This window comes from Protopterus annectens, chromosome 7.part1, assembly GCF_019279795.1.
Source record: "Protopterus annectens isolate FY-2018-M chromosome 7.part1, PAN1.0, whole genome shotgun sequence".
Taxonomy (NCBI): domain Eukaryota; kingdom Metazoa; phylum Chordata; order Ceratodontiformes; family Protopteridae; genus Protopterus; species Protopterus annectens.
Window position 1 is genome coordinate 120,549,194 of NC_056740.1, and position 15,689 is coordinate 120,564,882.

Here is a 15,689-nt window from a genome sequence, read left to right on the forward strand (position 1 = left end):
ACCCTCGAGGAGGCCTGCACAGCATCAAAACCACATTGCAAAGAATGCTTACCCACTTGTTCAGACACATGAACTAAATCATGCAACTCTTTACATTCAATACCTTCCGCCAGAGCATCCACCTTAGATTTCAATTGTGTAAGGAGATAATTTTGATATTTTAGCATGTGAAACTGACAATTCAACGCCCTCATGGCTAAAGTGGAAGAAGTATACACTTTCTTTCCCCATCTATCCAAAGCCCTTGCCTCTTTATCAGTGGGAACAGGATTTTTAACAACAGAGGCCTTAACACCTTTAGGCCCCTGAGAAACAGTTTCCGGGTCTGCCCTAGGACTCTTAAAAAGATACTTATGAGCTTCAGGCACCCTATAGTACCTATCAGGTTTAACAGGGGCAGGAGGCAAAGAATCAGGGTTCAGGGAAGCCTCTGCAAAACATCTTCCACCACATTCAACACAGGAGGTATAGCTAAGGGCCTATGCTGGGGTAAAACAAGAATTCCTAAGCCTCTTCCTGGAATCAGAGAAATCTTGGCCTTCCCATTTAAAATGCTCCCTCATGGAATGCAGAGTCTCTGAAAATGAGAAATCCTCAGGAGGAGAAGCTGAAGGAGTGGAATCATCCACATCAGAATCAGAATAAGGAGGATACTCCTGCACGTCTTCAACCGAAGACTCAGAAGCCTCAGAACACTGCTCAAAACTCTCAAACTCAGGCTCCACCCTAGGCCTCTTATCAGGAGGGGGCATAGAACCTCTAATCATAGTAATCAAATCCTCTGCCATTTTAAGCATATGTTTCTTAGGCACAGAACCTGAAGTGCTAGGAGAAGCCCCCACTGAAGCTAAACTTGGCATACCCCTCAAAGAAGTCTTGGAAACAGAAGGAGAGGCTCTAACCACCTTAGGAATAGAGGGAAGAACAGCTACCTGAGAAGCCCCCTCAGTCTGGCCTACCTCCTGAGAGGGCACATCCTGTAACAGTAAAGTCTCTGCCTGAGACTCCAAAGAAACTCCTGGCAAAACCTCTGGCTCCACTGAGCCTTCTAAAGAACCGACGTCCGGGACTGCCGGTTCTTCAACTCTAGGCTTAGCTGCTTTGTCCTTGCGCTTTTTGGACGAAGCGGGCGTCTGAGCATCCGACGGCATCTTATAGTTACAACGCTTCCCAAACACTAACCTGGCACAGTCTAACCTTCTCTTAATAGTGCGTTTGTTAAATCTAGCACAAGAGCGGCATCCAACAACGTCGTGCTTAGGCCCTAAGCAAGGTATACACAAAGTATGATAATCCCTATGAGGTATCTGTTTCCCACAAGAAATACAGTTATTCACTTTTTCTGACATCCGGTTAAATACTGAGGCAAGAAAAAACCAAAATGTTCCCCAAGGGGGTACTTAGCCAACTTTGATTCGGTCTGAAACTCCGACTTCAGAAAATTTCAGAACGCCAACCTGCACTCGCAAAACTGCTTCTGCATCGGACCATGCGGCAAAAAAGACTGAGGATATGACGTCGGTCATGCGCATTAGTACCCTGACGTCCTGACATCAGTCTAATGCGCCTTGACCGACGTCAGCCATATACTTTGGTATTCGGGCCGACTGGACAGCGGACTACCCAATGGTTAGGACTGCAGCAATGTGGAATGAAGAACATCGGGCAAGAATGGTACTCAAAAGCCAGTGATAAAGAAAGACTTCACATTAGATTATATACTTTCCCCTCAAAGCAGCTTTGGATCATTAGGTTTGTGACCAAAAGTTTACATGCCCTTTATCCTCGGGTGAAATGACACCATTTGAGAACTGAAAGGGAAATGCCACTCCATGCATTGAAGAGTCTATTTTAAATGCTGCTTGAGAACAGAAAAAAATTATTATTCCCACTCATTTTAAAAAGTTCTACAATATCTACACACCAACTTGAATATAATCACTGGCTTTTATTTCCTATACCAAAACAGCTTTGGATCGGATTGCAACTGAAAAGGCATGCAATATAAAATACAATTCTGTTACATACTTGACATGCTGTAACCAAGGCAAAATGCAGTGTTTCAAAAAGCATTGGTGAAACTTTTAACAGACGGAAAATAATTTTATGGTAGCTGCAAACATAAAACAGCAACTGAATGTGGCATCAACTTGTACTTTCACAGTATTATACAGCCTATAAGTTTGGAAATGCCCCAAGGCAGATAGTGTACCTGCATTAAAGATGAGCTGTTTTTTCATCTGCTACTTCTGAAAGCATCAACTACTTGCTCTAGTTTAGTTTACCAAATTGCCTTGTTTTGGTCTACCGAATGCATTTTTTTTCTTTTTAAAAGGCCCCAAAGTGGTTCAGTCCACGTGCATGTAAAACAATATTTAACTATACACAAAGGATAGGACATCTGTTATATGTTTTTTGAGATAAGTCACCATCACAGACTTCTCTCTACCAGCTCACCAGGAAACTCTCAGACCGAATATCATGGGCTATTAAAAAAGCATTTTTGCAATGTATTGGATTTCTCTCCCCCACCATCTCCTCTACTTTCCACCCCTCCACTTGAACATTAACACAGTCAACTCTATTAACTTGTGCAATAACATCACAAAATTGTCAACCCTTCCCACCTCTCGTCTATCCCTGTGGACCTTCCATAAGCTCCTGAACCAAAATCGATTTTCATTCTACACTCCATTACCACAGAGATGCCACAGATGCCTTCCAAAGCAAATGTCTACTCAAACAAGATTTCCAAAAAGAAGAAACCCACAGGCAGTTATCAAAATGCCTCATTTTGAACATTACAATGAGAATTCATTAATCTCTCAAATTCAAAAAAATATTTTTCCAATACGGTACACATTTTCTGCCAATAAAACATTGTTAGAAAACATCCTAGCCGATCAAATATTACGTTACCAGGGGAGATCCCCTATATCCTACAATCTCCACACTGTCTTTCAAAAACAACCCATTAAAAGGTGCCAGTACTAGCAACACTATGATACAGATCTCATACGCTATCCACTCTATTCTTAACACCTGCCTCTTCAGTGCCCTCATACTTTTTTTTTTTTTTAAATATTCCCACATTCCCCTAGCCAGAATAATGCTGGCCTCTTTTTATTCTGGCCTCATGACTGCCACACCTGCTTAACTGCATCTACCAATTTATACACATTGTTCTTTATGAACATCTGTGTATGCTCTTTATAAATGTGTGTGTTTTGCTTCCTAGGAGTATACATCCTCCCAACTCACTCCACATTAATTTTCTTGTATTTTTTCAAATGACCAAAACTGTCTAATACTACTTAGTGCTGGTCATCATTACCTTAAAATGTAGGATTTAATTGACCCTCTTGGTCTGCATTCTTCACAGAATATGTTACTTGCTGTACGACAGCTTGAAACGATTTCTGGCCGCAATGTGTTGCGACCCTAATCCACAACAAACTAAAGATGCCCTCGATAATTACTTGACTCAGCTAAGTGATTACCTTAATTCTTTCCAATCTAATCACACTGTTCACAACAAACCAGAACTAGCTACAAAAACATTAACTGTACATCTGCCAGCAGACTGCATGTACACATCATGCTGGACATTAAACCACTAGTTATGTTATATACCCAAATTACATTTGTACATGTATCTGTTGTGACTGAAAAGGCTGCTTGGACCATCTAGATGCATTTTGTGGCTAAAAAGGTTGTTTAACCCACTGAGTAATAAAATTACCTCTCTGAAAATAAAACTCCCAAGTTAGAGTCAGACATATCATCCAATAGAAAAACTCACCTGTTAATGTTATCTTCTTTTCTGTGCTGTCGGACTCGTTCTTTGCTACGATTGTCATTTTCTAGTAAAACAGGTTTCTTATTACTCCATTTCAGGGGTTTATTCTGGGGTTCACAGTCCATATTATCAATATTTTCTATTTCAATTTGGTCCCCACTGAGTGGATATGCTATTAAACTGAGGTTGCCATGGCCATCTTCTTCAAAATTAACAGATACCACACCTGCAAAAAAAAAAAAAGGGAACAGATACAGGTCTGAGAACCAGTGGTAAACCATATCATTAGATTCACAATTGGTAAGCTGCAGTTCAGTTATCTTACCCAATCCTTACCAAATCCTTAGCTTTTATCCTGTCTCTGGGCAAACTCATCTGTAAAACTAACATGCCAAAAACATCTAGACAAAAACATGTTTTATTGCAAAACTTAAAAATGGCACATGAACTGTGAAGCAGGCTAGCATTAGCACGTCTGGTAGTTTTGCTACTGAACAAGTAAGAAAAAAAAAATTACAGGAGACCAAAGTTACATAACAAAGTGTTTATTTTTCAGCTTTATTTCAGCATGTACGTTTACCAATATGGGAAATAAAAAAAAATCCAATCCCACTGACCAAATACACACTCAAAAATACTTAAAACTTTTACATTATACTTAAAAGAAAAATCAGCTTACTTTCATAGCAGTGCTAAACCAGATGGGTTACAACATGGTCCAAAGATTTTTTTTTTCCAAGAATCATCTGCAGCATGCTCAGCATTACCCCCCCCCCCTTCCCCAAATGTAGTACAATCAGTTACTGCACATCTGTAAGTCAAAACTGGTTAGATAAAAACTATGGCAAATTATGAACGACTTCTAAACCTACTATACAACACATTGGTTTCGGTGTACCCTTTTGTTATTTTGTGTACTTTTTTTAGTGTGCAAAAAAATGCTACAACATTTGAAACACCACTCCCCCCTGTCCAAAATGACAGTGATTCAGTCTCTGGGTCTGTGATACACAGTATTCAGTCTCTTTTGAGTCTTTCAGGGTTGACCCCTGTTGACACACAAAGTTCAGCCAGGTTACTTTTATTTGACCCTTGTTACAGCATCAGGCAGGAGGGTCTTCAGTCCTCTTTCACTCTCCCTGTACACAGTCCATGCAACTCTCCTGCTTGAATAAAGGGGAAGATTGTTGTAGCTGAGAGCAGCAGACACTTGGGCTGAATAAACTTGCTCTGCGACCTCATCAGGGATCAAGCAGCGAAGTCACTCTTCTGCAAAAACAGGAAGGACTACAGAAAAGGGAGTATGGCATGAAAAGACATGTATTTCCTTCTGGAAGGAAAAAAAAGATGGACTAGCGAAGTGGGCCCATTGGGCTCCCATCTAGCATGAAATGACAAAAAAAACTGTAACAGGTAAAATGACAGACTTCGGGAACACTCTCAGATACAACTGAATAAACTTAAACCATTCTTATTTACCTATTACAGTTACTACTTTACCTTTGGACAGGTAACATCCAGCAAAGACTCAAGTTTCAATTTCTCATGGAAATGCCCAGGTGTGTCATCATTTAGAGTCTGGAGTTTCCCTTCTACTTCTGCCTCACTGCTCCAGGAAGGATAAGCGCCGCCTTGTCTTTCACCCCTTCTTCATGTACGAATGAATTGCCTGTATTTTAAAACTGTAATGCATACCCACCCCATATTTCCCCAAACTCTTCCCCTCTTACTGAAGGCAGCAAACATTTGAGACAAAAATTGTAACTGATAACTGTTAAAATATTAACAAAGGGAAAAACAGACTACATGTATGAGCAGTGAAATGGATTTCCTTCCCCAAATGTCAGCAATAACTTATTTATCCTTAAACCTATCTTCCTAACATGGAATGAAAAAGTATGGTAAGGGCTTTGCTCCTGCCAAGATAACTTGTGATTTCTTATATATACATATATATATATATAAATACTTAACCATGACAAACCAGTAACTTTCAACTCCCACTTTTATATGTTCACCACCAAAATATTCAAGACACATCAAGTAAACCTCACCTTCCAATTTCATACTAAACAGCTTTAACGATAAAAGCGGAGTGCTCACATAGAATGGATGTTTCTTCAGAAGACAAACATAGATGGAAAAAAGCTTACCTTTATACTTTGGTGTAAACTTCTGCATATCTGATGGTAAGGATTCATAGAACTGACACTCCCGCTGGATAAGGGGCTTGCAGAGAGTCTTTTCATTGAAGCATAGTACACACGAGTGACCACCAACCTGGTGCACAAAGGGCTCAAGCAACACTCCTTTTGTGTAGAGATTCTCTTCCATAGCTCCGAGTGCTGGGCTCATTCTCGTAGCACATTAGAAAGAACACAGCAGAATAGCAGTGAAGTCCAAAGATGACTGGGTTAATTCCACAATGTCAGTTTTACAGTAAAAAAAAGTGCTGTTGAGAAAGGAGGAAAACAGATAATCCTTCAGTTTTTAACAGTCAGAAACCAAATTTAAGTATACAGGCAAGAAAGGAAAAAAAAACAGACAAGCTTCTTGCAGTAGAAAACTTAGACTGCACACTGCCACACTCGGACTGAGACAAATAAAGCCTGATCACATAAAAGGAGAAAAACAACCCTAGTAGCTCCACCTCCTTCGCATACTAACCAATCAGTAAGGATGTTTGAGTGCTGGGTTGAATGACTGTGGCTGCTTGCCAAAACAAAAGCAGTGGGATGGGGGATGGGACAAAAACAAATGCTGTTCTCAGCTGTTTCCTTGCCAGGCTGAGGCTCACATTTTCTTAAATGAAACTGTTCTAAGTCCAAAACACATTTGTTAGTACTGTATGCTTATGCTAAGCTTTGTCTGGAAAAATAAGTCGGTGCTTTCTAATTAAACAATAAATAAATAAAAAAATAAAGTAAAAGGCTGAAAAGATGACCAGCAGTTCATTTAAGCAATTAGTACATACAAAACCACACACTAATCTTTATTCATTGCATTTGTTTACCGGGAAATTCCACTGGGCCTGAGAAGAGCCCATTTTCAGTAGAGGCCCGGGGAGAAAAGCTCCATATGTAGTTACATAGACATATATTAACACATTTGGTCTTTCCAAAACAAACTACTATTATGGTGGATACAAGATAGCACTGTCCTCAAAACCCCCTTTAAATAAGCAATTAAATAAACACACTACACTGAGAATACAAGTCATGAAAAATGCAGCAGTTTTCTACAGTAATGTGGAACTACATTTTAATTCAATCACTGCATGTGAATGAAGTTACTTACCAGAATAAGGTACAAGTAGGGTGAAGTCAGTCTCTTCACCAGAATTAGAAGGGATGCAAATTTCAGTCTGGTAGAATGGTGAAGACAGCAGACTCTTTCGCCTACTTCATAGGTTCACACTAAAAAGAGCACTAAAACAGTTTTTACGTAAAGACATCAGACTACAGGTCACAAAGAAAAAAACAGCATCTGAGCTACAAATCCTACCAATAACTAGCTACTGGAGACTGAACGCAGGCAGAGGCAATAAACTAGAGCTTGGACGTACCCTCGGCTGCTCTGGATACCACTAGGGGGAAGTATATCCATAGAGTCACTTAGATGCATGCTCTTTAAAGTGATACAAGAAAAACTGATTAAAAGCGGTCTGCAAACTTAAGCAGTTCAAAATATACTCCAACTATCTGACAGAACTAAAACACCAAGCAAATTTCAGTGGACAGACTGCACGATAAAACCTCTTCAGGGGGTTAAAAGTACATGCAGAGTACTTAAATAGAGAGAGTGAACAAAATAAAAAGCTTCACCTGAGTTTGTACAATAAAGCAAACAGCTCAATAAGAGCAAACAGCACAAGTTGGTTCTGATTGTAACAAGTTCAACGTACAGCACCAGAGTACCAAAAAAAAAAAAAACCAATCAAAAGGCCACCCCCTTTTTTGCGCCATCTAATTTATGGCAAACTAAGAAACAGCCTACACAGCTCCATACTGTCAAAGAAAAAACATTCAAATTAAAATTACATAATGACGAAGACTTGGGATTGAGCATTTTGAACCCAATTATGCACGTGTTTGCGTACATATGCATTAGACAAATCTATACATCCCTGAAGTAAAAAAAAAAAAAAAAGTGAAGAGAGTAATTCAGAGAAATGGCACGATCTAACCAAACTCGTCCTGGAATTACAAGGGAATTATCATACCCAGGAAGGTATGCACACAGAGTAAGTGTTAAGACAAGACTACAAGGACTATGCTGCAAGAAAATTGCCAGTTACACAGTGCAAGGAAACAACCACTTACAATAAATGGAACACAAGATGTGACAATACCTTTAAAATGTACCAACTAGGTTCTGAAATTACTTGATATTTTGGGCTAGCAGCAGCCCGTCAGGAATCAAGTTACTAATGTTAGATACAGTACTTGACTATCTACTTGTGCCTAGAAAGGCAAATACATTTCTTTCTTATTAGCCAATGGCTTAAAAAACACAAATGCAAGCATGGAGAAAAAGCAACAAAAAATGAAAACGCAGGTTGGATGCTTGGTATGACAGCTACACCTCAGAGACAGTGCATGTGTGCCTGAAACATTAGAAGACCAGATCATGTCCTGCCATAAAAGATTACATCAGAATCGGTGTGAACAAAAAATTCTGCCTAAAATTATTCAACCATCAAGTGGCAGATAGCAGCATGAAAAAATTAATGTAGGGAGTAATCTATAGGACCACTCAAAGCCATTTAACACAAGCTCAGTTAACTTAAGAGTCTGCCTAGTTCAGACGGACATACTCCCAGAAAGTTAATTTTCCAGACCTCTTCATTTTTATGCTCCCCCTTCCCCATTTTTATGGCAAGGACTGCAATTTCAGAGCTCACTAAAACCATATATGTAAGTTTCAGAAAACTAGCACCTTTTTTTTTAAAACCGGCTCTGTACTACAAATATAGTAACCTACAGGAATAATCTCAGACAATAAACTAATCCTTTTATATAAAGTACAGGTTTCAGATGAGGGCCATTAATCCACATAATCGTGACAAAACACAAAGTGGAATAAACAATATTCAAGATTCAAAAGAAAAAACTACAAGCAAACAAGGGAAACCGCATAAGACAATGTAAATAATGGTTACAGGGAGACACCTACAGGCAATTATTTGAACCAACATGCACAGATTCAGGAACCTTAACAGGAAGGGGATTCTATTAATTTATTCGTTTGTTAAGATGAAATGGGTTGGTTCACGACTCTTAATGCCTTGGCTCAGTACATACAAGGGAATAACTTCTGAAGGCACTCGGTGGGGGTCTACTGCTTAGCCAACATGTGGGGAAAAGTGAAAACCTGAGAGCACCAATATAATCTCTTCCTTCCACGTCAGATATACAGAAGTATATACATTGTGATAGGTGAAGACTATGAACATAGCTATAATAAATGCTTTTTGGACATTAAGTTTGACATAAAGCATGGCTGTCACTACCTATGTAATTAATATTTACTTATTTATGGGGGGGGGGGGGGGCTACCAACTGAGTATAACTTTCTGGCCAAGAACAGTTTTCGAGACTGGCTCTTTGGCACAATATCACAGTGATTCCAAGGTGTGCACAACTTCAAAGAAATATCCTCAATGGACTCTTGTAAAAACTGCTGAAAACAGCAACACAAAACAAAGCTGTTGAGAGAAGGAAGGGGAAAAAAAACACCAATACAGATTCATAAATGTACTGCTTTTGTGTATGTGTGTGTTAAGAGTTTAAATTTGTAATTGTTGTTGTGTCTTTTGGATTTTCCTGGTTAGGGGTCGCCACAGTGGAATTCCGGTCCGCTAATGATTGGCAGTTGATTTTTACGTGCCGAGTTACCAGCCCTGGCGCACAACCTTCAACGAAGGTATGCCCATTCACACATGTCACCACCCAGAAGACGCTCTAGCTGAGAATCAAACCAGACAGCGTCTTACTGTGAGGCGACAACGCTACCGCAGCACCACCACAGTTTGCAAATAAAATCAATCAGTGTTAAAGCACTATGCCAACTACAAAAGGGAACTAATGCATGGTTTCAGGTAACACACTGGTATGACAGTATACCACTCCTAATATTACAACAAAAGCTAGCAGATATTCTTATCCTTTAAAATTTCACAAACATTCACTGTACAATTAGAAGTACTCCATGAAACACTAATTTCAGAATTACACTACATAAATGAAGCCTACTTCATGCACAACATAGGTCATCCTGATATAGTTCACAAGTCTGAAAACTGGCTGACAAAATTATGGCAAAACAGAAGATAAAACTGCAAACTGCTGGTCACTGCTTTTCCTAAGCCATGAAAATGTCAAACCTCTCTACAGTGTGTCTGCTTTTTCTTGAGTTATTCTAAATGAAGACCCTCCCCATGTCAAAAGGGAGAGATCCCACGGAACCAAAGAACACACTGCCAAGACAATAGAATGTTTGAATCAAAGCAAATGACAGAAGTAGAAAACATGGGAAGCTACTACAAAGGACACTGCTGCTCTGTCCTCTCAGCAGAGGTGTGTGACCAGAAGCTAGGGAAGAGACATCAGCAGTTTCACAGTAGGAGCCGCTAACAGTTAATGCCAGTGTCACATGAGCCAATATCAAGCTAATGTCAAAAACAAACATGGACCCCCTCAAGAAGGTGTGCATCCAATGTGGTGCTGTGGGAGTGGTACAAAATGATGCAGAGAAATTCTGCATTAAGCCCCCAACAGGGCCTTGTGCCACACAATCTACTTGATAGGGACAAGAATTGCTGGGATCCCTCACCCAGTGACACATGCCACTGGAGAAAAGTACGTTGTGTACACATACCATAAATGCAGATGTTAGAGCATATTCACTGTTGCAGTCATCACCTGTGGGTTATCCCTGCTGTGGTAGCACTCGGCCTGCCCAAATATCAGAGTCAATGTTTTTCTGTGTCAGCTGCTGTCACTTGTTGACTGACATCAAGTTGACTATAAAGCAAGGCAGAAGACGCCACTACATCAGGTTTTCTTACCCTAACCAGTCAAAAGCCCTAGGAAATATAGTAAAGTGGTCCTGTTGGCTAAAAGCCACCGTAAGAAGCTTGTCTCCCTAACAAAAGAGAATATAAGGAGGAAGGAGGGAGGGAAACCAGGACTGCAACAGTGAATACACTCAAACATCTACATTTACGGTAAGTGTACACAACTGTACTATGTTCTTCGTGTTTCACTGCTGCAGTCATTACCTGTGGGAGGATTCCCAAAGCTGAAGGAGAGGGGTGGTAGGATTAGTAAAAGACCTAGGCCTGGGTCAGCATGCCCTGCAGAACTGCAGAGGCAAACCCTGCCCTAGCCTTAGAGAAAAGAGGTAGGTGGTAATGCTTTGTAAAGGTATGGAAACAAGTCCAGGTGGCAGCTTCCAAGATGTCCCTGCTGGGAACACCTCTGAGGAATGCTGTGGAAGTGGAGGCTGCCCTAGTGGAATGGGTACGAATAGAGACTCTGGGTGGTTTCCCATGTAATCTGCAGCAGAAATGGATACAGTGGGATATCCATTTGGAAATGGCTGCTTGAAAATGGGCTTCCCCTCTTCCCCTGGGGCACACCTGACAAGAACCCTTTTTCCTGAAGGGTTTAGTATGGTCCAGGTAGTATTTGAGCTGTCTGTGCACATCTAGTGAGTGCAGAATCACCCCCCCCCCCCGTTTTTGAGGGTTAAGAAAGAAGGTGGGTAGATGTATGGCCTGGTTGAGGGTCACATTAAATACCAACTTGGGCATAGAGGAGAGGTTAGTCTTCAGGGAGACGCTGTCTGCATGGAAAATGATGAAGGGCTCAATGGCCATCAGTGCCTGAAGTTCTGAAACCCTTCTGGCTGAGGTGATAGCTAGTAGGAAAGCAGTCTTCCAGCAGAGGTATCTCACTTCTGCTGAAGCAGGTTCGAAGGGTGGTAAGGTTAGTTTTTCCAAAATGAATAGGTCCCAGGCTGGTATGGGCGACCTTCTGGGAGGTCTGATATTAGAAGCCCCTCTGAGGAATTGTTTAATCAAAGGATGTGAGAACAGGGGCTGATCTGTATCGAAATGAGCTGAAGTGGCTGAGGCGTGGACTTTAATAGAAGAGAAAGAAAGACCACTATTGAGTAACTCCGCTAGGTAGTCCAAGATAACAGGGATGGAAGGTTGTGAGGAATCACCCCCACCCCGGGACTGGCTCCAGGAGATCTTTTCCATTTCCCTGCATAAGATTGTCTGGTGCTGGGCCTTCTGACCTCTGATTATGTCTAGGACCGGTTTGCTTAACAGGGGCCCCCTGTTTGCCTTTAGAGTATTAGCCAAGCTGAGTGTCTGAGTCTGGGTCTGGGTGCCCCCCTCCCCATCCGAGTCAAGAGGTCTAAGATCAGGGGAAGCTGCCTAGGAGGCTGTAATAGTCAGGCTGCGCAGTAAGGGGTACCAAAGCTGTCTGGGCCAATCTGGACCAATGAGGATGGCCTTTGGTCTCTCCTCCCTTATCCTGATCAGTACCTTGGGAATAAGAGGCAGAGGAGGATAAGGGTACACAAAGAGGGAGTTCCAGGGGAAGGTCAAAGCATCTACCTTCCATGCTAGGTGGTGATACTCCCTGGTACAGATTTTTTTCAGCTGGTGGTTCAGTTGCAATGCAGAGATACCCCCTCCAGAGTTCCCCACTCCTAAGTGACTTGCAAACAGATTTTTCTGTGGAGCTGCTATTCATGCGTGTCCAGTAAGTTACTGCTTAAGTGGTCTGCCAGGGTACTGTTGATCCCTGGTAGGTACTGGGCTATTAGGTGTAATCCCAAGGAGGAGGCAGTCAGCCAGAGGTTCATGGCTAGCATGTGCAGAGGGTAAAATTGGGTCCCTCACCATTTGTTGATGTACATTACTGTGGTGCTGTCTATTTTGATAAAGAGACCCCCCGGCCTGAGATGGAGTTTGAAGGATGTCAGAGCCTTCTGTACTGCTAGAATTTCCTTCTGGTTAATGTGTAAGGGAAGGTGCTGTGTATCCCAAAGACCTTGGGTGCACCTGCCTCTGCTAGGTGAGCGCCCCAAGCAATGTCCGAGGTGTTGGTGGTGATGGTCTGCCCGGATGGGTGGAGGATGAAGGGAAGACCCTTGTTCTTGGCACAGGCCCCTGCCCACAAGAGAAACTCGGCCCTTATACAGGGGATCAGAGGGAGAGAGGGCTGAAAAGTACAGTTGTGTGCACTTAACATAAATGTAGATGTTTGAGTGTATTCACTGTTGCAGTCATTACATTTGGGTTATCTGCTTAGAAGTAAGTCCTCAGTCGGCCTGATTAACAAAGTCTTGGGTCCTGCGTCGGTTGCTGTCCCTTCCATGACGTCAGGGGCATAAAACATGCAGTCGACACCATTACATCAGTTTTTATTGCCCCAGAAGTCAGGTGCCCCACTAATGGGAAGCAATTAAATATAAAAGTACAATGATATACCTCCAACAAAAAAGCAAATACACCAAAAAGGCTTTTAAGCATAGTAAAGGAAAGTAGAGGTATAGCTAAAATAAGTTAGGGGGCTGGAGGGAGGGTAACCAGGACTGCAACAGTGAATACACTCGAACAGCTACATTTATGGTAAGTGTACACAACTGTACTTATGTTCGTGTTTCACAGTTGCAGTCATCACATTTGGGTAGATTACAAAAGCTATGGTTGGGAGGAGGAATTTAGATAGCATTAGGACCACCTAGAAGGCCCTGCAAGACTGCAGTGGCAAAGCCATCTCTGGATTTAGAGAAAATTGGCAAATGATAATGCTTGATGTCCCTGGTAAGGACGCCTCGGAGAAAGGCTGTAGAGGTAGATGTAGCCCTGGTGGAGTGAGGTCTGATCCTCTGGGGGGGGGGGGGAGATAGGTTTTCCATGGTGCTTATAGCAGAAATGAATGCAATGGCCTATCCATTTAGAAATGGTTTTCTTTGAAATAGCCTTTACCTCTGTCCCTGCAGTAAATGCCACCAGAAGTTGTTCACATTTCCTTTGAGGTTTAGTCTTATCCAAGCTGTCTGTGCACATCTAAGGAATGCAGCATCCATTCCCCTTTGTTCTGTGGACTGGGAAAGAAGGCTGGCAAATGAATGGACTGATTAAGAGCCACAGTGGATACCACCTTGGGCATGAAGGATGGACTGGTTCTGAGGGACACTCTGTCCACATGAAAGACGATGAAAGGCTCCACTGCCATAACGGCCTGCAATTCAGATACCCTTCTAGCTGAAGTGATTGCTAAACGGAAAGCGGTTTACCAAGAAAGAAATTTTAAGTCTGCAGTAGCAGCTGTCTCAAAAGGAGGTAGAGTGAGTTTCTCCAAAACAAAGAAAAGGTCCCAGGCTGGGGTTGGAGCTCTCCTGGGTGGTCTCAAATTTTTGGTCCCGTTGAGGAACTGCTTGAGCAGTAGATGAGAGAAGAGGGGAGGTTCTTTGTTATAAAGAGCTGAAATGGCTGAGGCGTGGATTTTAATGGAGGAAAAAGACAGGCCCTTGTGAAGCATCTCAGTTAAGTATTGTAAAATCTGAGGTAAATTGGGCGCTGCTGTGCTCATCCCTTGAGATTGGTTCCAGGCACAGAAACGTTTCTATTTTTCAGCATAAGACTTTCTAGTACTAGGCCTCCTTGCCTCTAAAATTATATCCATCACAAGTTTACTGAGGGATGGTAAAGGAGAAATTATGTAATTAGCCAGGCTGCAAGGTTCAGTGTTAGAAGCTGAGGGTGCAGAATCTGGTTCTCCTGCGGAGACAACAGGGAAACAGTCTGAGGCAGGTGCCATGGGGATAACCGTGAGACACTGTGCAGGAGGGGGTATCAGTGTTGGCGTGGAGCAATCAAAATCATCCTTGGTTTGTCCTGTTTGATTTTTAGTAGTACTTTGGAGAGCAGAGGCGGGGGGGCATAGACTGTCCTTCAGCTGGAAAAACCCATCAGAGCATCCACTTTCCAGTCCGTTTGTGGGGAGTCCTTTTGCAAAATGTGTCCAATTAGTAGTTATGGGGAGAGGCAAGCAGGTCTATATCTGGGCTCCCCCATTTGCTTGTCAACATGCTGAAAACCCTTGGTTCCAGTTTCCACTCGTGTGGGTCCATGAGGTTTCTGCTTAGTCTGCCAGTGTATTTAATTTTCCTGGCAGGAATTTGAGCTTGTAGGTGCATTTGGTAGCTCAAGGCTGTGTTCCACAATGCCGTGGCTAGTCTGCAGAGGGGGTAAGAATGTGTACCCCCCTGCCTGTTTATGTACCACACAAAGTACAGTTGTGTACCTACCATAAATGTAGATGTTGGAGTGTATTCACTGTATAAGTCATTAATCTTGGGTTATCCTGCTGGCAGGCTACCCGCAGTCAGCCCGAATTCCAAAGTCCTGGGCCGGCGTCAGTTGCTGTTGCCTCTTCCCTGATGTCAGTGCACCAGGGGTATAAAAGATGCAGCAGACGCCATTTTATTCAGTTTTTCTTGCCCCAGATGTCAGGTGCCCCCAAAAGGGTAGGCTAAATGTATAATGCCAATAAACATACATGCAGTAAAGAAACATTTCCTTCATCTACAAGCAAATACACCACATAGGTTGCATAGACCCAGCAAAAGAAAGGGGGATGGTGGGAGGGTAACCTGGACTGCAAAAGTGAATACACTAACATCTACATTTATGGTAGGTACACAACTGTACTATGTTCATAGTGTTTCACTGTTGCAGTCATTACTCTTGGGTTGAATCCCAAAGCTGAGGATGGGTGGCTGGGCTAAATAGGATTAGGAGAGGCTATGAGGCTCTGCAGGACTGCAGTGGCAAAGCCTGCTCTGATTTAGAGTAAAGAGG

At 42.2% G+C, this 15,689-nt stretch overlaps 1 protein-coding gene across 3 annotated transcripts in view; it reads right to left on the reverse strand.

Annotated features, from left to right (window-relative positions):
• IP6K2 (inositol hexakisphosphate kinase 2) overlaps positions 1-15,689 on the reverse strand; it is a 254,746-nt gene that overhangs the window by 51,565 nt on the left and 187,492 nt on the right. Inside the window, exons 1-3 of one of the 3 annotated variants that reach the window (XM_044078588.1) lie at positions 7,097-7,198; positions 5,953-6,251; positions 3,803-4,025 (exon numbers count right to left, since the gene is read on the reverse strand). In XM_044078588.1, the coding sequence (XP_043934523.1) occupies positions 3,803-4,025; positions 5,953-6,154 (425 nt within the window). In that variant the 5' untranslated portion in view covers positions 6,155-6,251; positions 7,097-7,198. Of the gene's footprint in view, positions 1-3,802; positions 4,026-5,952; positions 6,404-7,096; positions 7,199-15,689 lie in introns of those variants that run through there. The other 2 variants (XM_044078587.1, XM_044078586.1) reach the window with 2 other exon arrangements.